This window comes from Megascapheus bottae, chromosome 13, assembly GCF_031878675.1.
Source record: "Megascapheus bottae isolate mThoBot1 chromosome 13, mThoBot2.hap1, whole genome shotgun sequence".
In the NCBI taxonomy this organism is placed as follows: domain Eukaryota; kingdom Metazoa; phylum Chordata; class Mammalia; order Rodentia; family Geomyidae; genus Megascapheus; species Megascapheus bottae.
The window spans coordinates 8,015,119-8,035,429 of NC_143521.1; the positions used below are offsets into that span (position 1 = coordinate 8,015,119).

At 42.5% G+C, this 20,311-nt stretch overlaps 1 protein-coding gene across 2 annotated transcripts in view; it reads right to left on the reverse strand.

Moving 5' to 3' along the window:
• Aff1 (ALF transcription elongation factor 1) overlaps positions 1 to 20,311 on the reverse strand; it is a 198,985-nt gene that overhangs the window by 73,354 nt on the left and 105,320 nt on the right. For both annotated transcript variants that reach the window (XM_090343251.1, XM_090343252.1), the window contains 2 exons: positions 18,273 to 18,393; positions 17,074 to 17,994 (listed from right to left, as the gene is read on the reverse strand). In XM_090343251.1, the coding sequence (XP_090199377.1) occupies positions 17,074 to 17,994; positions 18,273 to 18,393 (1,042 nt within the window). The remainder of the gene's footprint in view (positions 1 to 17,073; positions 17,995 to 18,272; positions 18,394 to 20,311) is intronic.

The window sequence follows — 20,311 nt, forward strand, 5'->3', positions numbered from 1 at the left end:
GATCCTCAAATCTCAGCCTCCTGAGTAGACAGGATTACAGGAGTGAGCCATAGCCCGGGACAGGACATTAACATTCTTCTCACTACCTTACAGTGATTCAGAAGGTTCAGTTTTCCATTCCACTCTTCCATTCTACAAAATGTTCACACTTTCTCACACATCCTCCTCTAATTCAGCCAGTCATTGCCACTTTAAAGAAGCCATCATCTACCTGACATCTCTGTCTGCAGTATGCTTCTAATAGTGCCTGCATTAATTAATGTGGAGGAACTGTAATTCTGGAGGCTGAGAATCTGGGCTCTGGGGGGATAAAGAGGAAGAAAGCCATGGCAGGGGCTGTGGAGCTGTCCATGAGCCAAGTGCTGATAAACTTTGAGGGTTAAGCTGAGAATGCCTCCAAAGACCCCTCAACTTAAGCCATCATTCAACAAGAGAAAAACTGAGAAGTTTCCCTAGGAAGAGTTCCATGGATGGGAGACAAAGACAAAACTAGTCAATTCAGCATTAGCCTTTTTTTTTGAAGGAGTGGAGGGGTGGGAGAGGTTGCTGGGGTTTGAATTCATGGCCTACTTGCTATGTTTGGTGCTCTACTACTTAAACCATGCCTTCAGTGCTGCTTTTATTTTGCCAGTCCTGGGGCTTGAACTCAGAACCTGATCACTGTCCTTGAGCTCATTTTTGCTCAGGGCTAGCATCCCTCCACATGAGACACAGTACTACTTCCAGCTTTTTCTATGCATGTGGTACTAAGGAATTGAACCCAGAGCTTCATGCGTGCTAGGCAAGCACTCTGCCACTAGGTCATGCTCCTGGCTCCAGTGCTGCTTCTTTTTTTTTTAAAACTTGTTTTGTTTACTTATTTACTGTTTTTTTTTAACTTGTTTTGGAGTCTAGTGAACTTTTCTGCTTACTCTAGCCTTAAATCCTGATCCTTTAGATTCAGTCTCTTGAGCAGTTAGGATTACAGGAGTGAAGCACTGGCTGTCATTTTGCAAAGTCTACAGAAAATGAAGGGCCACGGGGAAACAAACAGTGGGTTTCCTTAGCTAATTAACAGGGTATTTCTTCACTCTGAAGCTTTTAACTTAAGCCCTACTTTCAGGATAACTGCCATGTGTCAATCAGTAACAAATAATGAATAAAATTATTGTGTCTACAAGGGAGGCTTTATTTGTAATTCCCTTTTGTCAAAATCGTCTATACCTGATGACAGTAATAAAATAGGGTAAGTCTTTGCTGATATCTTGAAGGTCTTTCTGGCTCTTATGTTGTCCTCAGGATTGAAAACATTCACACAGACTCCAATGCGATCTTCTCTGAGTCCCAAATAACTAACAACCTGCTGCCATTGCCGGAAATAAATTGAGAGCTGTTATTATATTTTTTAAACAAACCTTTTAAAAAATATTCCTCACTCAAGAAAACGTTCTACAGTATAGTATTAGCAGCAGTAGCTATCAGTATAAAAACAAGTATTAAAGGGGATACACAAGCCAGACATGGTGGCTCACACCTGCAATCCTAGCTCCTCAGGAGGCTAAAATCTGAGGATCTCCCATTAACCACTAGAAAACTGGATGTGGTGTTGTGTCTTAATGGGTAGGGAGGTAGCCTTGCATCATTATATTAAAAGTAACCAATGACACAGATTTTCACTACTTTATAAATAAAAAACAGAATACTTCTCAGGATTCTAGTGACTTCTAACCATAGTAAATACAGACAATTTGAAGGTATATTATAAACTATTTTCTCATAATATAAATTTTCATTTATTGCTATACATGTTAAAAGAATGTGGTAGAGGACTGCTAGTGTGGCCTAGTGGTAGAATGCTTGCCTAACATGCATGAAGCCCTGGGTTCAATTCCCCGGTACCACATACAGAAAAAAAGCCAGAAGGGGCATGCTTTAAACTAGTTAATATTTAAATTATTTCCCCAGCCATCTTTCTGAAAAGCTATCTCTTTTGATTTCTAGACTTATATCAAAGTCCCGAGTTCAATTCCTCAGTACCACATACATAGAAAAAAAACACAAAAAAACAAAAACAAAAAACAAAACAAAACAAAAAAAAAAAACCCAGAAGTGGAAGAGTTTCAGCAATGAGAAAGCCCAAGGACCGTGCCCAGGCCCTAAGTTCAAGTCTCAGGACTGGTTAAAAAAAAAAAAAATTTAAACAATCAGATGCTGATTTACATACACTTTCCCCCCCCCCCCCCATTCTGTTCTTTTATTCCAGACTGGGACTCAAATTCATTATCTGCTCTCACTGACTGGCTGGCGTTTTACAATGTGAGCTAACATCTCCAATTCCAGAACACTAATTTTTAAATGTGGCAATTAAATACAACTTTCAAAACATAGCCCCATCTGGGGAGAACCTCCTGTGTTAGCCTTGATTCTTTCTTCACAATGGAAAATAGGGCACATGAGATTGGGAAGTGTGCTCGATTTTTAGGGAAGAATCCTAGCCACTAAGGAGGCTAAAATCTGAGGACTGAAATTCAAAGGCAGCTCAGGCAGGCAAGTCCATAAAGATTCTTGTCTCCAATTAACCACCAAAAAGCCAGAAGCAGAGATAGGGCTCAAGAGGTTGAGTGCTAGCGTTTAGTGAGAAAGGTAAGGAACAACACTGAGGCCTTGAGTTCAAGCTTAATACTAGTACAAAAATATATATTTAAAAAAAAAGGGGGGGGGGAGCAGTAGCCTTGAGCTAAACAGTTCAGGGACAGTGCCCAGGCCCAGAGTTCAAGCCCCATAACCAACAAAAAAAGAAAGAAAAAGAAAGAGAGAGAGAGAGAGATAAAGAGAGGGGGGGAGGAGGGGGGGGAGAGAGAAACTTTTATCCTAGTACTGGTGTCTCACATCTGTAATCCTAGCTACTCAGGAGGCTGAGATCTGAGAACTGAGGTTCAAAGTCAGCCTGAGCACTAAAGTCCATGAGACTCTTATCTCGAAGTAATCACTAGAAAATGGAAAGTGGAGCTGTGGATCAAGGGGTAGGGTAGTAGCCTTGAGCTGAAGAGCTCAGGGACAGCGCCCAGGCCCAGAGTTCAAGCCCTACAATTGACCCCCCCACCCCCGCCAAATTTTTCTTTCGAGAATCTCTTTATGTTAAGACAGCCTCAGATTTCTTTAGCACATGTGCTGTGGTCATCTTCCATTTGTTTAAGGAGACTGTGAACAGGTCCACTGTCTAGTGGACAAAGTATGAAGCTGGCATCCTCATCAGGTTATGGCTTTGGTCTCTACCAGGAGTCACATGACTCCTGCCAAAACTGGATCTGGCAGATTGGCAATGTAGCCTCACAGATCACCAAGTAAGCAAAACAAACCACAGGGCAGTTACTTTACATGACTTGTGTGGAATAAATGGGAGAACTGTAGATGAGTCATCACATAATGAAAGACTCAGGCTCAGAACAATACACCAGTGTTTTCCCTTGTATTAGCAACTAGTGCACAGGAACCTTGAATGAATACAGTGAGATAAAGAAGGCTGGTTTCTATTTTATCTTTTACTGCAAGATCATTAATCTTACTAGAAAATGAAGCCCAGGTGGCAGTTAGGCCTTTTCAAGGGTCAATAATTCCAATTCCATAAGGCAATAGCTAGTGATACCACACAGTGGTAAACAGCACATGTCCCACACAACGTGGCTGGCTCATTACCAGAAAAAGTAATTCACTCAAAGGCAAAATACTTAAGATTTAATTCTTTCCTACAGTTTTTATATGCAGAATTTACTATACACAAAAGGAAATCCCATGTCCTTTAGACTATAAAGGAAAGCACCCCTATACGTAACGGGTACATTAAACATTATTGCTTTCCAGTTTTGACAGTACAGCAAACAATCTGACTAATCTCTTGACTGCATACTGCATAGTTCAGTACCTATGAAGTGGAACTTCTACTGTGCCCTGCAAATGGGTAGACTGCTTATTTTCAAACTTACATGCAGGAATGCCTAAGATGACCTAAGAAATACTTCAGTTAAACGTGGCAAAAATAGGAGCTAGGGGAGAGGGTGGGGAAAGGGAAATGGGGACAAAAACATAAGGAGTATTCAATGTGTGAGAAGTAATGAACACACTCTCTGGTGAATGTAACTGTAACCCCTTTATATATTACCTCAATAATAAAAAATGAAAAAAAAAAAAAAAAAACAGGAGCTAGGAATGTGCCTTAGTGGTAAGAGTACTTGCCTTGCATGCATGAAACCCTGGGTTTGATTCTTCCATACCACATACACAGAAAAGGCTGGAAGTGACACTGTGGCTCAAGTAGTAAAGGGAAGCACTGAGCACAAGAAGCTCAGGGAACAGTGTTCAGGTTCTATATCAAGACCCAAGACTGCCTCCCTCCCCCCACAAAAAAAAAAAAAAAAAGTGGTAAAACAATCCTTCAAAAATAGGCCAGGAGTCTGGCCTAGTGAAAGAGTGCTTGCCTAGCAAACACAAGACCTGGGTTCAATTCCTCAGTACCACGTATATAGAAGAAAGCTGGAAATGGTGCTGTGACTCCAGTGGCCTTAAGAAAGCTCAAGGGCAGTGCTCAGGTCCTGAGCCCAAGCCTAGGACTGGCAAGAAAAGAAAAAGAAAAGAAGCAGTGAATTTAGAGCCAGCTCCTTAGCCAAGGCCCCAAGGAGGAAAGTTAGTCCCATGCTGTGTTGTTCCCTCTCTTCAGCCAACAGCTAAAACAGATTATCTTCACACTCTAATCAGATGTGACTTGGGTTCGGAAATCTTCAAGCTGGGTTCAGTGTGGCAAGAATTCCAGTTTGGACAGAGTCTTCACTTGTGCAAACTCGAAGGAGACAAAACTGATTTCTGCTCTTACAATGTCTACCATCTGCAGGAAGATGAGGTGAGGAATGACAAATAACACCACAAAAGGTAGAAACAGTGTACAAACTTAGACCAACAATGCAATTTGCATTTACTAAAAATCACTGCCTCATGGAATAGTATGGCAGATCGTTTGAAGAGAATGAAAAAAGCAGACGTCACAGTTCCAGAGAAAGAATAAAGCTGTGAGCAGTGAAGGGGGTAGGGGGTGAAATATCTACTGGACTGGTAAAGTGGGTGTCCCAAAGGGGATGAGAGGGGATTGGGAGTGTGACCTAGTGGTACAGTGCTTGCCTGGCATGCATGAAGACGCGGGTTCCATTCCTCAGTACCACACACACAGAAAGGGCCCAAAGTGGTACTGTGTCTCAAGTGGTAAAGCACTAGCCTTGAGAAAGCCCAAGGACAGTGCTCAGGCCCAGAGTTCAGTCCCAAGTAATGCCACCAGGGAAAAACTACAGAATTAGTCCTCTTCTTCCTCTGTATCTCTCTTTGCAATGTGGGGGTTTGAATTCAGGGCCTTTAGTCTGCTATCTGGGCATTCCACTCATATAAAGCCTCCAGTCCTATTTTGTACCAGGAGATGAAGTCTAATGAACTTTTCTGCCTGGGCCAGTCTTGAACCACACTCTTTCAGATCTCAGCCTCCTGATTAGCTAGGGTTACTAGTATGAACTACCTGAGCCTGACCATTTATTTTTATATTTAAAATGGAGGTGTGTATGAACTTTACTCACCTAAGACATCCTAACTAGGACAGGGCCTGGGCACTGCCTTTGGACTTTCTCAAGGCTAGCACTCTACGACTTGAGCCACAGTACCACTTCCAACTTTTCCTGTGTATATGGTATTGAGGAATCGAACCCAGGGCTTTGTGCTAGACAAGCACTCTACCACTAGACCATGCTCCTGGCCCCCATCTGTGGCTCTTTTTATCAGTTTACTAATGTGTTGACTACTTCATTTCCAGTTTCACCATCACCAATGTACTCTGCCCAAACTCTCTTTTCATTTAAGTCCCAGTTCAGATGTCAGCTGCAACCCTGCCTGCCTACCACACTCTCACAAACTCCGTGTACAAGGCAGCTCTAGACACTTCCTAGGAGCTTAGTGCCCCTGCCTCAAGGGTGACTAAGCTGCAGCACAATACAGTGCAGCTCCTCCTTCAAGGTCTCACTAAACTAGAACCCCAGGCAATTTCGTCATGTTTAGCAGGAAGCCCATTAATTTCCTTTCCATTTCTGATTTCTGTACTTGCCTAAATTTCTCAATAAATAAATAAACTTCAAAACCGGCCCCATCTGGTTTCACATGCTCATTTTTCTGCTGCTCTACTCTGCCTGTACCCCAATTTCCTGAAGCTATTACCTCTTCTTGTACATCTTCTCATTCTCTAAAACTTTTAACTTGGAGAGTGTGTTCACCAATATTCAAAGTGCTTAACAAGTCGATTCATTAAAAGGAAAAGAAAGAGAGGGGAGGGGGAGGGAGGGAGGGAGAGAGTGGTACTGTGGCTCAAGTGGTAGGGCACTAGCCTTGAGAAAGCCCAAGGACAGTGTGCAGGCCCTGAGTTCAATCACCGGAATAGCAATAAAATAAAATAAAATAAAAGTCAAGAAAGAAAGAAAGAGAGAGAGAGAGAGAGAGAGGAAGGAAGGAAGGAAGGAAGGAAGGAAGGAAGGAAGGAAGGAAGGAAGGACGGGAGAACGAACTATAGTTTTCTCTTCTGTGCAGATGCTTTGCTAATGGTATGATCTGTGGAGACCCCAGAAAGTATGGATCTCTCTCCAACTTACATGTTCTCAAGCATGACAAAATGTAACAAGAAATCCTAAGTCTACCATAGGAGTCTGTAAAACAACAAACAAAACTCTTTAAAATTCAACAGCTAATATTTGCTTTGGGATAGAGTATTTTAAAACATGAACTGTAATTGTAGCCTCCAAATGCAAAGTAATGCCAAGCTATACTTCATAACTATGGACAATTATTACATACTAACCAAATTTTTAGGAGATGTTTAAGCAAATGGAAGTTGAATTTATTATTGCACATTGTATAGTTGGAATGATTAAGTTATCTTATAAATATGTATAATTAAAAGCAATAATTTCTTTTCAAGCAGCTCTGAAAAGAATCCATAAAGCTAAAAAGGCTGTGAAAATGACTCAGCTGGGCACCAGTGGCTCATGCCTGTAATCCTAGCTACTCAGCAGACTGAGATCTGAGGATCGCAGCCCAGGCAGAAAATGACTTATCTCCAATACACTTAGAAAAATCCAGAGGTGGAGCTGTGGTTCAAGTGGTAGAGTGCTAGCCTTGAGCACAAAGAGACTTAGGACCAGCACACGTAGTCCCTGAGACTGGCAAAAAAAAAAAAAAAAAAAAAAAGTAACAGTGCACCTAGGCCCTGAGTTCCAAACTCCCAGATTGGCTGAATAATAATAATAATAATAATAATAATAATAATAATAATAATAATGTTTCCCTTCTTTAATTCATGCAAATCATTTCAAAGCTCCAAATTTTGCCTGGTAGGAATTCTCAGAATTCTATTATTTGTAAATTGGAATTAGAAAAAATGAAAAAAGTAAGGTGGTTTATCTAAAAGACAGAACTGGAAATTGGAACTCTAATTACTTAAATACTGAGGCCCTTAGATTAAAACATTAAACCTCAAAATCCTTCAGCCAAAGGGATTAAGGAGATTAAAGTGGGCTTGACAAATTACCATGGGGCTAAGGGGACACACAGAGAGAAAGTAGGCTGAGCTTAACTAAGGACTGCCATGAGGGAAAAAGAACGCTGGGGATGTGTCGACTCCAAACCTCTATGGAGGGAAAGGCTCATCAATCTGGTGGTTTTGACAATAAAAGAGAGGAACAAATCAGTGTGAAAACAGCTGCTGAGAGAGAGTGCTTGGAAAAATGTGCACCAGCAGTAGAATTAACCTTAGCAAATATGGACTTTCCAATACTGTAGCTCTTGGCAACTGGAGAAATATGAGATGGAAAAAGTCTCTTATGATAACAAGAATCAGGCTCTTCTCTTAGAAAGGATTCTGCTTAAAGAGCTCCTGAGTATTGGTCACCCTACTCAAACAGCCCAAATCAAAACGACTAACTTGGCTATCATTAGGATACTGCCCCCCTCACCACACCCCCAAATATCTGACCTTCTGACCCTGAAGAGCTATCAGTTGGTTCAAAATAAAACACAATCTAGAGAAGTGCTAAAATGACTTGGGTGGCTTTGGGAGAGCCTGGAAGAGTATGCGGTCAGGGCAAATTCCAAAGCGTTGCATGTCAGTGTCTTGGCAGAGACACGGCTTGAGAGACCCAGGGGGATCCAATATCCATCCACAAACATCTCAAGTGTGAAAACAACCAGGAGGAACAGGAATTGCTTATCCTGGTACCAAATGTACTTCTGGCATTTTAGAGAAGGAACAGAAAGTTAAAAACAATTCCAATTAATACCACCCCAAAAAAGATCTGTTTCAATTGCCTGCCTCTTCAGCTCCTAGACTCAGTTCCATTCCTCATGCTAACTTATTTCCAGCAATTTTAGAACTTTTCAAAATGGTTTTGCTAACATTACTTAACACATTTCCTTCAGTTTTGTGTGTGTGTGTGTGTGTGTGTGTGTGTGTGTGTGTGTGTGTGTGTGTGTGTGTGTGTGTGTAAGTTGTTTTTTAATTTTGCTGGGTTCCAAAACTAAAAGGTGGAAGTGTTACTCAGCCAAAACTAAAAGTTTCTGAGGAAACCCAAAACCTCAGTTTTAACATAAATCCACTCAGATTTTTAAATCCTGGCTCAGAGGAAACCACAGCATACATGCAAAGCAAAACAACCTATAGGCCTAATCCAGTCTCGGGCTGTTGGCTGCTCTGCTCAGAAGGTCTGCAGGTCATTTGCTATTATTTTCAAGCTTCTATATTTGGTTATTTGCAGGTCTAAAACAGCCTGTCTCTGGAAGATCCAGGTCCCTCACTCTAAGCTACTCAGTGACCATGGCTGATTAGTCCTGGGCTCAGGCACCAAGCCACCAGGGAGCTTTGGACCCAGATTTGCTTCCTGCTTTTGTAGTCATTTCCTGAGGTCACGCCCCCTGCTCGAGCTAACAGAACTCTAGCTCATGAATCTCATAGAAATTTGTTGCACAGGTTCAGGAATCCTCATCCTAAATGTTTTGCCAAATTTATAAGGATACACAAAGATTCACAAACCTAGAGACTTCCAGATTTGGGTATCTTTGCAGATACATGAAACACCTTGAGGATGGGCACAAAATCCACTCATGGAACAATGAAATTCCCCCTCTGGAGAACAAATATAAGCTAACAAAGAGGCATTTTTAGTTCAATTATTATTTGTTTATTTTTAGTGTACTGGAGTTTTGATTGCAGTCCATCATCAGAGGTCAGGGGTGAGATTTTGCTGACATATGTCTGAACTCAGCAAGTTCTGGACTTCCGAATATTAGATTTTCAAATTAGAGGTTCCTCTTGGTAAATGTTGCCATAATAAAAATATTTTTGGAAAATTGAATCTCCCCCATGACAAGGAGGAGGAAGAGGAGGAGGAGGAGGAGGAGGAGGAGGAGGAGGAGGAGGAGGAGGAGGAGCAGGAGGAGGAGGAGCAGGAGCAGGAGGAGGAACAGGAGCAGGAGCAGGAGCAGGAGCAGGAGCAAGAGCAGGAACAGGAGCAGGAGCAAGAGCAGGAGCAGGAGCAGCAGAAAATACAATCTCTAGGCTTCTGGCTCACCCCAGAAACTAATAGTGGAAGAAAGGCAACCAGCTGGAGTACTGGGAGGGTGACCTGGAAATTCCATGCTTGTCTTCCCCTGAGACTAGTCTGGTGACCGACCTCACTAAGTGAGCCTTGTGCCTGGGACCCACTCCCCCAGCCCCAACTTCTTGGGGTCCATAGCTTCTGGAAGAGTTTTCACCACTTGTATATGAGAACCAAATACATTTGTCAATCTAAGATAGGCAGAAAATGCAGAATGGACAGGGACTTTTTAACTTCTAATTTAGCAGGCTTCTCCAAATGATTCTACAGTAATGCACTAGCTGGGTTCAGAATAAATGAGAATCCCTTCTGCTCTAGAGGACTGCATTCACACCCTGGGATGACGGCTTACAACGGTCTCTGTAGATAATGTGGCACAAGGCTGAGTTCACATTGATCCCACCCCACTCCACTCGTCTCAGATGTCTTCCTGAGTGGGTGCCCTTCACCCACTGTTTGGTGGGTGTTTGGCTGTTTGGTTCTAAGCCACAAACTATTGGCCTATCGTTTGCCTTTGACCTTTGTCAAACATCTCATACAATTGTGCGTGCGTGTGTGCATGCGTGTGTGCATGCGTGTGTGCGTGCGTGTGTGTGTGTGTGTGTGTGTGTGTGTGTGTGTGTGTGTGTGGTGCGTTAATGGAATAATGCCAGTTAGTCCTCTGCTGATTTTTCATACCTTTGTAACCCCATCCCCAGCCCTCCACATGTCACCCAGCAGATACTAAAGGTAGTTGTGTTACAAGTTTGTAAAGTGGGGCCAGGAGGTTGGCCTAGAATCTAGCATGCATGAAGTTTGGTTCCTTGGTACCACATACATAGAAAAAGCTCAAAGTGGTGCTCTGGCTCAACTGGTAGAGCACTAGCCTTGAGAAAGCCCAAGGATGGTATTCAGGCCCTCAGTTCAAAGCCCAGGACTGGCAAAAAGTGGAGGAGGGGGAGGGGGGAGGAAAGAAGAGGGAGAAGGGAGAGAGAGAAAGAGGGAGGGAGGGAGGGAGGGAGGGAGGGAGGGAGGGAGGGAGGGAGGGAGGGAGGGAGGGAGGGAGGGAGGAGGAGGAAAGTTTGTCAAATAAAGATGCATGTGCGAGTTAGCTGCTAAATTACGTTTTGAAAGACTCAAGTAGGGTGTCCATCCTACGTCCTCACAACCAAAAGTAGGTGTCCTCAATCTCCAAACCACTCTATACGGAGCAAAGGGGCAAGTCTCTCTTTGTGAGGTTTAAAATACTGGGAGTATTAACTCGGAAAATAGGAACTGGGTGTTCATGTGAATGAAAGTGAATCACTATCAGAGATTTTTTCCACTATGGGCTAAATCACAGTGGGTAAAGCCACTGAAACAACAACAGCAGCAGCAAAAATAACAAGCCAGGCATTGCTGGCTCATGCCTGTAATCCTAGCTACACAGGAGGCTGAGATCTGAGGATTACAGTCCAAAGCCAGTCCAGGCACTAAAGTCTACCAGACTCCTACCTCCAATTAACCACCAGAAAACGGGAAGTGATGCTGTGGCTCCAGGAGTAGGGCGGCAGCCTTGAGCTGAAGAGCTCAGGGATAATGTCCAGGCCCAAAGTTCAAGCCCCATGACAGACCAAAAAAAAAAAAAAAAAAAAAAGCCAGATGTATCTGAAGGAGAAATGAAGGAGAGCCATAAAAGGATGTTTGGATGTACCTGCCGAGTCTCAAAGTTCTAATAGCTACTATATATAAATAAATCATGAGCCTATTTTTTCCAGACTTGACATTTTCCAAGAGTTTGGGGCTTCTATACATGATTGCCAACTTGTCAGCAGTACCTGAATATATAACAGCATGTAACTTTCACTAGAGACCTTGGTTTTCCCAGCCAGTCCTATCTCAGTAGCTGCTGTTAACACATCACTCTTATCCATTCACACTTGAATGTTATCAGAACCATCTTACCTGGCCTACAAAGCCCTGCATGGGGGAGGAGAGATTAGAAATTATGGGCTGGGAGTTTGGCATAGTGCTTGCCTAGCATGCATGAAGACCTGGGTTCAATTCCTTGGTAACCATATACATAGAAAAAAGCCAGAAGTTGTGCTGTGGCTCAAGTAGTAGAGCTCTAGCCTTGAGAAAGCCCAAGGACAGTGCTCAGGCCCTGAGTTGCAGCCCCAGGACTGGCCAAAAAAAAAAGGAAATTATATTCCACAAAACTTGGCTGCCTAGATGACAACACATTTGTAGTTAGATGTTTTATGGCTCAGTAGTGCAGTGTTTGCCTACCATGTTTGAAGCCCTTGTTTTGATCCCTAGCACATCACAAAAGCAACATCCTCATGGCTGCCACCAACAGTAGCACCAGATAAGCTGTCAAGCAGAAAGAGCAAAAAATCGGGAAGTCCAATTCTGGCCCCGGTATTAACTAACTTTCAGCAAAATGAGTGAGTTTATTTTCTTAGATCTTATTTGCAATATAATAGTATTGTGTTTTTATCTTTAAAATATTTCAAGGCTGGTAACATAGTTTAGTGGTTGAGTGCTAGCCTTGGTGTTGGGAGAAGGATTGCCCTGTATAGCTCAGAGTAACTAGAACTCAAGAACTTCCTGCCTCAATGTCCCAGGTGTTGTAAGTAGAGACATTTACCACTACATCTGGCCCATTTCTCTTTTTTTAATGAAGGCCTATCTAATACATATGTTGACTCTAAACCTAGGTCTATGCACTCCTCCCTTTTCCATCCTTAAGAAAAACTACCCATATGTACAGCTTTTTTCTGTCATTTGTTCTCTCTAGGCAACAAAAAGTAAGGTGTAATCTTAGCTTTCCAACTGGGTAGGTCCAGCTCTGGTCTGGCAACTCCAGTGCTGGAAATATCACTATGAAACTTCAGAGTTGTGCCTTGTTATTGGCAAGATCACTGCCCAAATCCTCTAGCTGACAGAGATCCAGTAGGATCTTAGGAAAGGACAATGCTGTAAGTATAAGAATAGAAATGTGTGAGAAGTAACGCACCCTCTATCTGGTAAACATAACTGTAACCCCTCTATACATTAACATAAAAAATATACCAATAATTCAAAATTAAGAGTCTAAAATACTGTTTTTTGTTTTGTTTTGTTTTTGTGGGTTATGGGACTTGTAATCCTATCTACTTCAGGAGGTTGAGATCTGAGGATCACAGTTCAAAGCCAGCTCGGGCACTACAGTCCATCAGCCTAATTTTAATTATGTTCTAAAATCTAAGTGCCAGTGATTGTACATAGAGATAGAGATTCCCCTCTTGAATACTTGTTAAACATGTCATTTGAAATATGATATAAAAAATCAATGTTAATAAATTGTTTAATTAAAAAAAGAAGAAGAAGCTAAGACCTGGAGGATCATATTTCAAAGTCAGTTCAAGCAGAGTGATTTGAAGACAGCACAGGTAGAAAAGTCTATGAGAACTCATCTGTTAACTAGCAAAGGACAAGGCTGAAGGTATGATTCAAATGGTAAAGCACCAGCTGTAAGCAAGCAATCCCCATATGAAAACAATGCCTCTCCTATAAGAACAATGCCTCTGAATTCAAGCCCCAGATGCACCCCCTGCTGCCAAACTGTCTTAAATAACCATTCTGTTACATGTAATAAAAAAATAAAATAATGCATGCTAAATCTGTGAAACATGAGAACTTTGTTAAAATAGCATAATCAAACTCAAAACCTAGTCAGAAAATAAAATAAATAAACCTAGCCAGAATACCCAGATGCCTCCTGATTCTTCCAAGCTTCTGACTCCTCACGTGAATCCCTCAGAGAACTCTGCCTGACCATTAACTTCATGCTCTGGCTCACCAGCCACTCCATAGGGGCCCAGCCTGTTGGCACCACAGATGCCACTAGCATGAGGGCTCTGGCAGGACCCAGAGAGAGCTGTCACACTACATGGAAAGTTGACTGTAGATGATATATTTACATCTACATAATTGTTAATAGCAGATTCATCTGTGCCAAGAAAATCCCATTCTCTAACCACCAAATCTATAGCAGACCTTACACATTTCAAATGTCCACTCCTCAGAAAATATTCAAGGTTCGCCTAACTCAGTCCTATGTTTACAATCCCTAATAAAGAGCAGAAACTTTCAGACCTGGGATAAATCTGGACTCAGTTCTTCACTGTTGCCTCTTACCCCAAAAAAGCAGGAAGCTAACCAAGAGCCTCTGCCTAAATCTTCTCCTAGGAAACATGCTGGCCAGCTTCGCACAGGTTCCTTGTCAGTTCACCTAATACCAGATGGTTTGCATTGAATTACTCTCTAATGGTTTCAGGGATGCGAGCTCCTTCCTCCAGGAGACTGATGTCTGGGAACAGAACCAACACGTCTTTGGAAGCATATGTTTGGGCATTTGGTAGAATATGCAAATACTTGCTAATGTGTCCTAAAAATTGAAAGCATTTTTTTTTTCAGTCTTTAGGTTTTCAAGAAAAACGTTTGTTCCTTTACCTGTATGTGTGCTTAAAAACTAAAAAGACACAATAAAACTAACTTGACAGATAAAGCAAAAGAATCCCCACTAAATTTTCGATGTCTGAATTACAAAATTATAAAGTAGACTGACAAGTTGTATCACAGTACAAATGCTCAAAAAAAAGCAGCCCACTGGGCTGACCCTTCGAAGACGAAGTTAGAGGGCCACAGTTTGGCCACCTAGGCCAGTTCTTCCTTTTGCTTAACTATTCCTTTCTTGTATTTCCTTGGTCCCCATATAAAAGTCACTTTCTAAAAGATATCAGAGGCTCAATAGGTATCCACTAAACGAGAAACCTTCAAGATCAAGACTAACTTCCTAGTCAGAAATCCTTTTTTTTTTTAAAAACTTTTTTTTTTAAAGTTTGAAGTGAGGAGCAGTAGTTCAAGCCTGCAATTCTACTACTCATGAAACTGAGATCTGAGGATCACGGTTCAAAGCCAGTCTGTGAGACTCTTATCTCCAACTAGCCACCAGAAGCTGGAACTGGTGCTGTGGCTCAAGTGTCAAGTGGTAGATTGCTGGTCTTGAACTGAAGAGCTCAGGGACAGTGCCCAGGCCCAGAGTCCAAGTCCCAGAGCTGGCCAAAAAAAAAAAAAACAGAAAGAAAAAGGCATTTAGGGAGGCATTGGGGGTGGGGAGAGAGAAATAGGGACAATAACAAGAGAAGGGGCATCATTGTGTGAGAAGTAATGCACGTATTATCTGGTGAATATAACTATAACTCATTTATATATTATCCCAACAATAATAAATTAAATTTAAAAAAAAAGACATTTCATCTTCTCCAATTATGTAAAACTAAAATCTAGATGACTTGAATATGCAAATTAGAATGGTTATATAATGTGTGGGCCAAACCATAGACTTTTACAGCCTTCACTGGAAGGCTAAAATGGGAGGATAAATTGTTCAGATGTTAAAGACCGGCCTGGACAGCATAGCAACACCCATCTCAAGCAATTAAATTCAATTCACACACAAATTTCACTTCCAACTTCACTTTCCTCTACTAACCTTAATTTTAAAGTAGCAACAAGATACATACTCCAATTCTCCTTTCAAACACAACTCAGCCATGTATCAAGAAAGCAGGATAATGAAATATTTTTTCTTAGTTAAAAAAAAATGTTTTTGGTTACTTTTAAACCCCAGTGTTGAATAACATTCTGTGTACATGTGACTCACTCTCAAATGACATGTCACCATACTCCCATTCTTCTTTTTCAGATGGTAAATAAAACATACTACACCAGAACTTCAGTTAAAATTTTCTTACAATTTACAAGGAAAAAAAACTTTAACAAAACACTTTCAAGATTTGGACATCTTGATTTTACTTGACTCAGAGAAAATGAGTGGGAATAAGGGGTTGGGCATAACTTTTCTTTCGTTTTGTTAAAAAATATAAAAACATTAGAAATAATTCTTAATCTTGGATTGGGTTGGACTACACAGGAGACAAACAGTACTCCTAGAATCCCCAGATTATACCATATATTAAATATGGCTCAATAAGGAGCCGGGAGTTTGGCCTAGTGCTAGAGTGCTCGCCTAGCATGCATGAAGACCCGGGTTTGATTCCTCGGTACCACATACATAGAAAAAAGCCGGAAGTGGTGCTGAGGCTCAAGTGGTAGAGCTCTAGCCTTGAGAAAGTCCAAGGACAGTGCTCAGGCCCTGAGCCTCAAGCCCAGGACTGGCAAAAAAAAAAAAAAAAAAAAAAGTATATATGTGTGTGTGTGTGTGTGTGTGTGTGTATCTATATCTTAATAAAAGGTTTTAGGGGTTATATTTTGTATTGAAGGGGGTTGTGATTGTTGTTGTTGATACAAGGCTCTGAAGTCAGGGCATTGTGCCTTACTAGAAAGCACTCTAGGGGCCCGGAGTTTGGCCTAGTGGCAGAGTGCTTGCCTAGCATGCACGAAGACCCAGGTTCGATTCCTCAGTACCACATGCATAGAAAAAACCCAGAAATGGTGCTGAGGCTCAAGTGGTAGAGTTCTAACCTTGAGAAAGTCCAAGGACAGTGCTCAGGCCCTGAGCTAGAGCCCACAACTGGCAAAAAAAAAAAAAAAAAAAAAAAAAAAGAGCACTCTATAACTTGAACCACCTCTCTAGAACTGTGTGTGCGCGCGCGCGTGCGCACGCGCCCGCACACTGCATCCTAAGCTCAGAGCTTGGGTACTACTAACCCTGAGCTGGTTTTTTTGTGTGTGGTGGTCATGGGGCTTCAACTTGGCCTGGGCGCTGTCCTGAGCTCTTCAGTTCAAAGCTACTGCCCTACCCCTGAGCCTGGGCATTGTCCCTGAGCACTTCAGCTCAAGGCTGCCGCCCTACCCTTGAGGCAAGCCCCACTTCCCATTTTCTAGAGGTTGATTCTAGATAAGAGTCTCTTGGACTTTAGTCCCTGGGCTGGCTTTGAACCTTGGTCCTCAGATCTCAGCCTCCTGAGTAGCTAGGATTATAGGCGTGTGCCACCTGTGCCCAGCTCCTTGAGCTCTTTTGCTCAAGGCTAGCAATATACTACTTTGAGCCAAAACTCCACTTCCAGTTTCCTGGTAGTTAATTGAAGATAAGTGTCTCCTGTACCTTCCTACCTAGGTAGGCTTGGAACCATAATCTTCAGAACTCAGCCTCCCGAATATCAAGGATTACCAGTTCCTGGCTTAACAAGGTTTCTTTAAACCCTTGTGTAATCAAGCTGGATTGATTCCAGCACTTCAGAGGCTTAGGCAGGAGGCTCTCAACTTCATGGCTAGCCTGAGCCATCTAATGAAAGGTCATCATCTACCAAAAAGAAAAGTCACATTTCAGTATCTGATCCAAAGCTACCTGAACTTTTCATGGATAAGCAGGAACACACCATTCCAACATGGCACACTTCATTCCCCACTCAAATCTCTTCACATTGGGAAATGCCCCAAGTCAGAAATCCCAACTCACCTCCACTGACTGGGAAGGCATCTTCAGTCTGGTGAGCTTGGTTTTGGCAGGCACTTTTAAGTCTGCTATCTCGAAGGTCTGCTGATGATGGTCTTCTGGCAGTGATTTCAGCTTGGGAGACTCACTCAGAGGAGCCTGGTCCTGGCCATCCATGGGCCGGACATAAGCAGTGGGCTTCTGCTGCATTATAAGACTTTTTGATGGTAGAGAGGGGGGTGGAAATGTCTGAGGAGGCGGCTGGGGAGGGGCTACTCCAAGGCTGGCAACCAAAGTGTCTTGAGGGGTCTCTTTCTCACGAACCTTCACTGCCAGGTCCTTGGGAGACTTGGCTGGGCAGAAGCTTTTACTGCTGTTGTTACTGCTGTGAACCTTGTTGTTTGCCTGCATGCTGGGAAGAGTTTGCAGGTTGGAATGTACAGGTGACAAAGGAGGCACTGGGGAGGGCAAAGATGAGATTAAGGGGGAAAGTTTCCTTTCTGGAGCTGAGTCTGTCAAAGTACAGTGACCTCCATCAGGCCTATGGTCACCTTTTTTGTGATGATTGGAGGTATATCCCTCCTGACCAAGACAAGCACGAGCCAGGTGCTGGCAGTCCGGTGGCCCATAGCTTTTGCCATGGAAATTTGACAATGGTTCCATTCTTGGCTTTGCCATCTTTGGATTGTGGCTAAAGTTACCAACAGAAAGTGATGCAGAGGCAGGAGTACGGATGGGCTGGTGGTGGACACGTGTGTGGAAGGAGTTAGATGGAATGCTGCTCCCCTTGTCAGGAAATAAAGGGTATCTTGGCTTCTTCCCCAACCTATCTTCAGAAGCAGCCAAACACTGAGTGTGAGATTTGGTGTTAAGGAACTCCTTCATTTCTTCATAGCTTCCCAACATGTTCTGTATTCGACTTGACAGCTCATCACCTTTTGCTTTCTAAAAAACAAAAAGGGCACTAGAGTCAGCAAATAGGGAGGGGAGGGACCCTAAGGAGAATAATTATTTGAAAATCTACTACACTTTAAGGAGAAGGAACCTCTCAACTTAATGTGTAGCATACCGAGTTTAATGGGTTTCCCACACACACACAAAAAAAATCTGTGATAAATTACTTCACAGTTATAATCCTCATCAGTCATGAAATAGAATCATTCCATCACAGAGCACAATACAGTGATAAATCAGACTTTCATCTTCTGGTATAGAGCGAATACCTTGTAGGGCTCTCCAAAAAGGGGAATCTGTTCAGGAAATGCCTCTTTCTCTTGGTGAATTTCCTGGTTGCGTCTTTCCTTCTCCTTAATTCGAAGCAGGTTTCTGTCTTCATTGTACAAGCTGTTTCAGATGCCACAAAGGAACGAAAACAACAAAGCTCATCAGTATCTGAGTTTGGTTGTGCAAATGCACAAATGTGGAGGAGGCAAGGCAGGGTCTAGGAAGAAGTGATGACAGAAAGCGCCTTCACCTAGTCCTGCACACAACTGTTGGGTGGCTGTGGCTCCGGTCTGGGGTTCTGGCTCCAGAAGCCCATGCTCACTCTGGGTCACAACATCATGGTCCAAGACTGATTCCCAGCTGAATTGTTTTTAGAGGCTATGTGGCACCATTACCTCCAGCTTGCAATACATGGGGCAGAGAAACTTTTAATCTGAGAGACTCAGCAGTATGTGAACTTTAAAAAGGCTTTTTCTGGATCAGTACTGTACACTTAGGAAGATTAAAATCAAGTCCTAATTAAAAGACTACCAAACACCCAAAACGCCATTTATTTTATTCTCAATCTTCTCTGCAGGGGTATCTTGGCATTCAAATCCAAAAGGATTATTTTTATTTTTCATTTCAAGTGTCAAGGATGAGAATATTCAATTATAGATTTCAGCTTTCCCTACAGAGAATGTTTTCCATTATAGATGTCAGCTCTCCCTACAGAGAATATTTTCCAATCTGATTGCCCTACTTAAGCCACACAAAAAATACATCCTAGATCACAGACTTGGCACCAGAGGGGTTAAAATGCATTGGCAGAGAAACAAATTGGAGACAGATGTGAAAAGACAGGCACTTTTTAACCAACACATAAACCAAAAGTGGGCTTGCCTCTCTGTTACCTCCTAGCAACTCCCTTATATCCTCACATGTGTGATCTCCAATTAAAAACGAAACTAAGAACTGTTAAGACTTTTATCTTCATGGACTTGCTTCAATCTTCTGCCTTTTCGCTGTCAACCCTATTTGAAAGAACAGGGAAACATTCTGTTGCCTTGACTGTGTAAAGCTTTGCAAATCTTAGCACTGGGTCAGATGGCCTCCTGGTCCTCTCTCTTGGGTCTGTCTCCACTCTGGATAGCCTCTCCTGCATTCTGTCACAAGCCTGAGGTCAAATGCCTGTCCCATATCTTATCTTCTAACTCAGCTTTCCACATGAAAACCTGTAATACTAACTGATCAGGAGGCAGAGATCTGAGAACTGCTGTTCAAAGCCTACCCAGGCAGAAAGGTCTTTTAAAAAGTCAGAAAAGGGGGGCTGGGAGTTTAGCCTAGTGGTAGAGTGCTTGTCTAGCATGAACAAAGACCCGGGTTCGATTCCTCAGTATCACATACATAGAAAAAAGCCAGAAATGGTGCTGAGGTACAAGTGGTAGAGCTCTAGCCTTGAGAAAGTCCAAGGACAGTGCTCAGGCCCTGAGCTCAAGCCCACGACTGGCAAAAAAAAAAAAAAAAAAAAAGAGTCAGAAAAGGGCCAGTGCTGGTGAATGTAATCTCAGTTACTCAGGAGGCTGAGATCTGAGGATTGTGGTTCAAAGCCAAGCCTGGACACTAAAAAATGTGAGAGCCTCAAATTAATTACTAGAAAACAAGAAGTGGGGCCCTGGCTCAGGGGTAGGGCGGTAGCCTTGAGCTAAAGAGCTCAGGGACAGCACCCAGGCCCAGAGTTCAAGCACCATGGAAAAAAAGGCCAGAAAAGGCCAGAAGTGGTATTGTAGCTCAAATAGGAGAGTGCTAGGCTTGATTGAGCATAAAGAAGTTTAGAGACAGTGCCCAGACCCTGAGTTTAAGCCCCAGAAATGGTAATAATAATAATGTTTAAAATGATCTTCTAATCAGGTACCAGTAACTTACATCTGTCGCCTAGCTACTCAGGAGGTTGATATCTGAGGATTGCAGTTTGAAGCCACCCAAGTAGAAAAGTCACCAAAAAGCTGGAAGTGGAGCTATGGCTGCAGTGGTAGAAAAAAGGCTCAGGGACAGCATA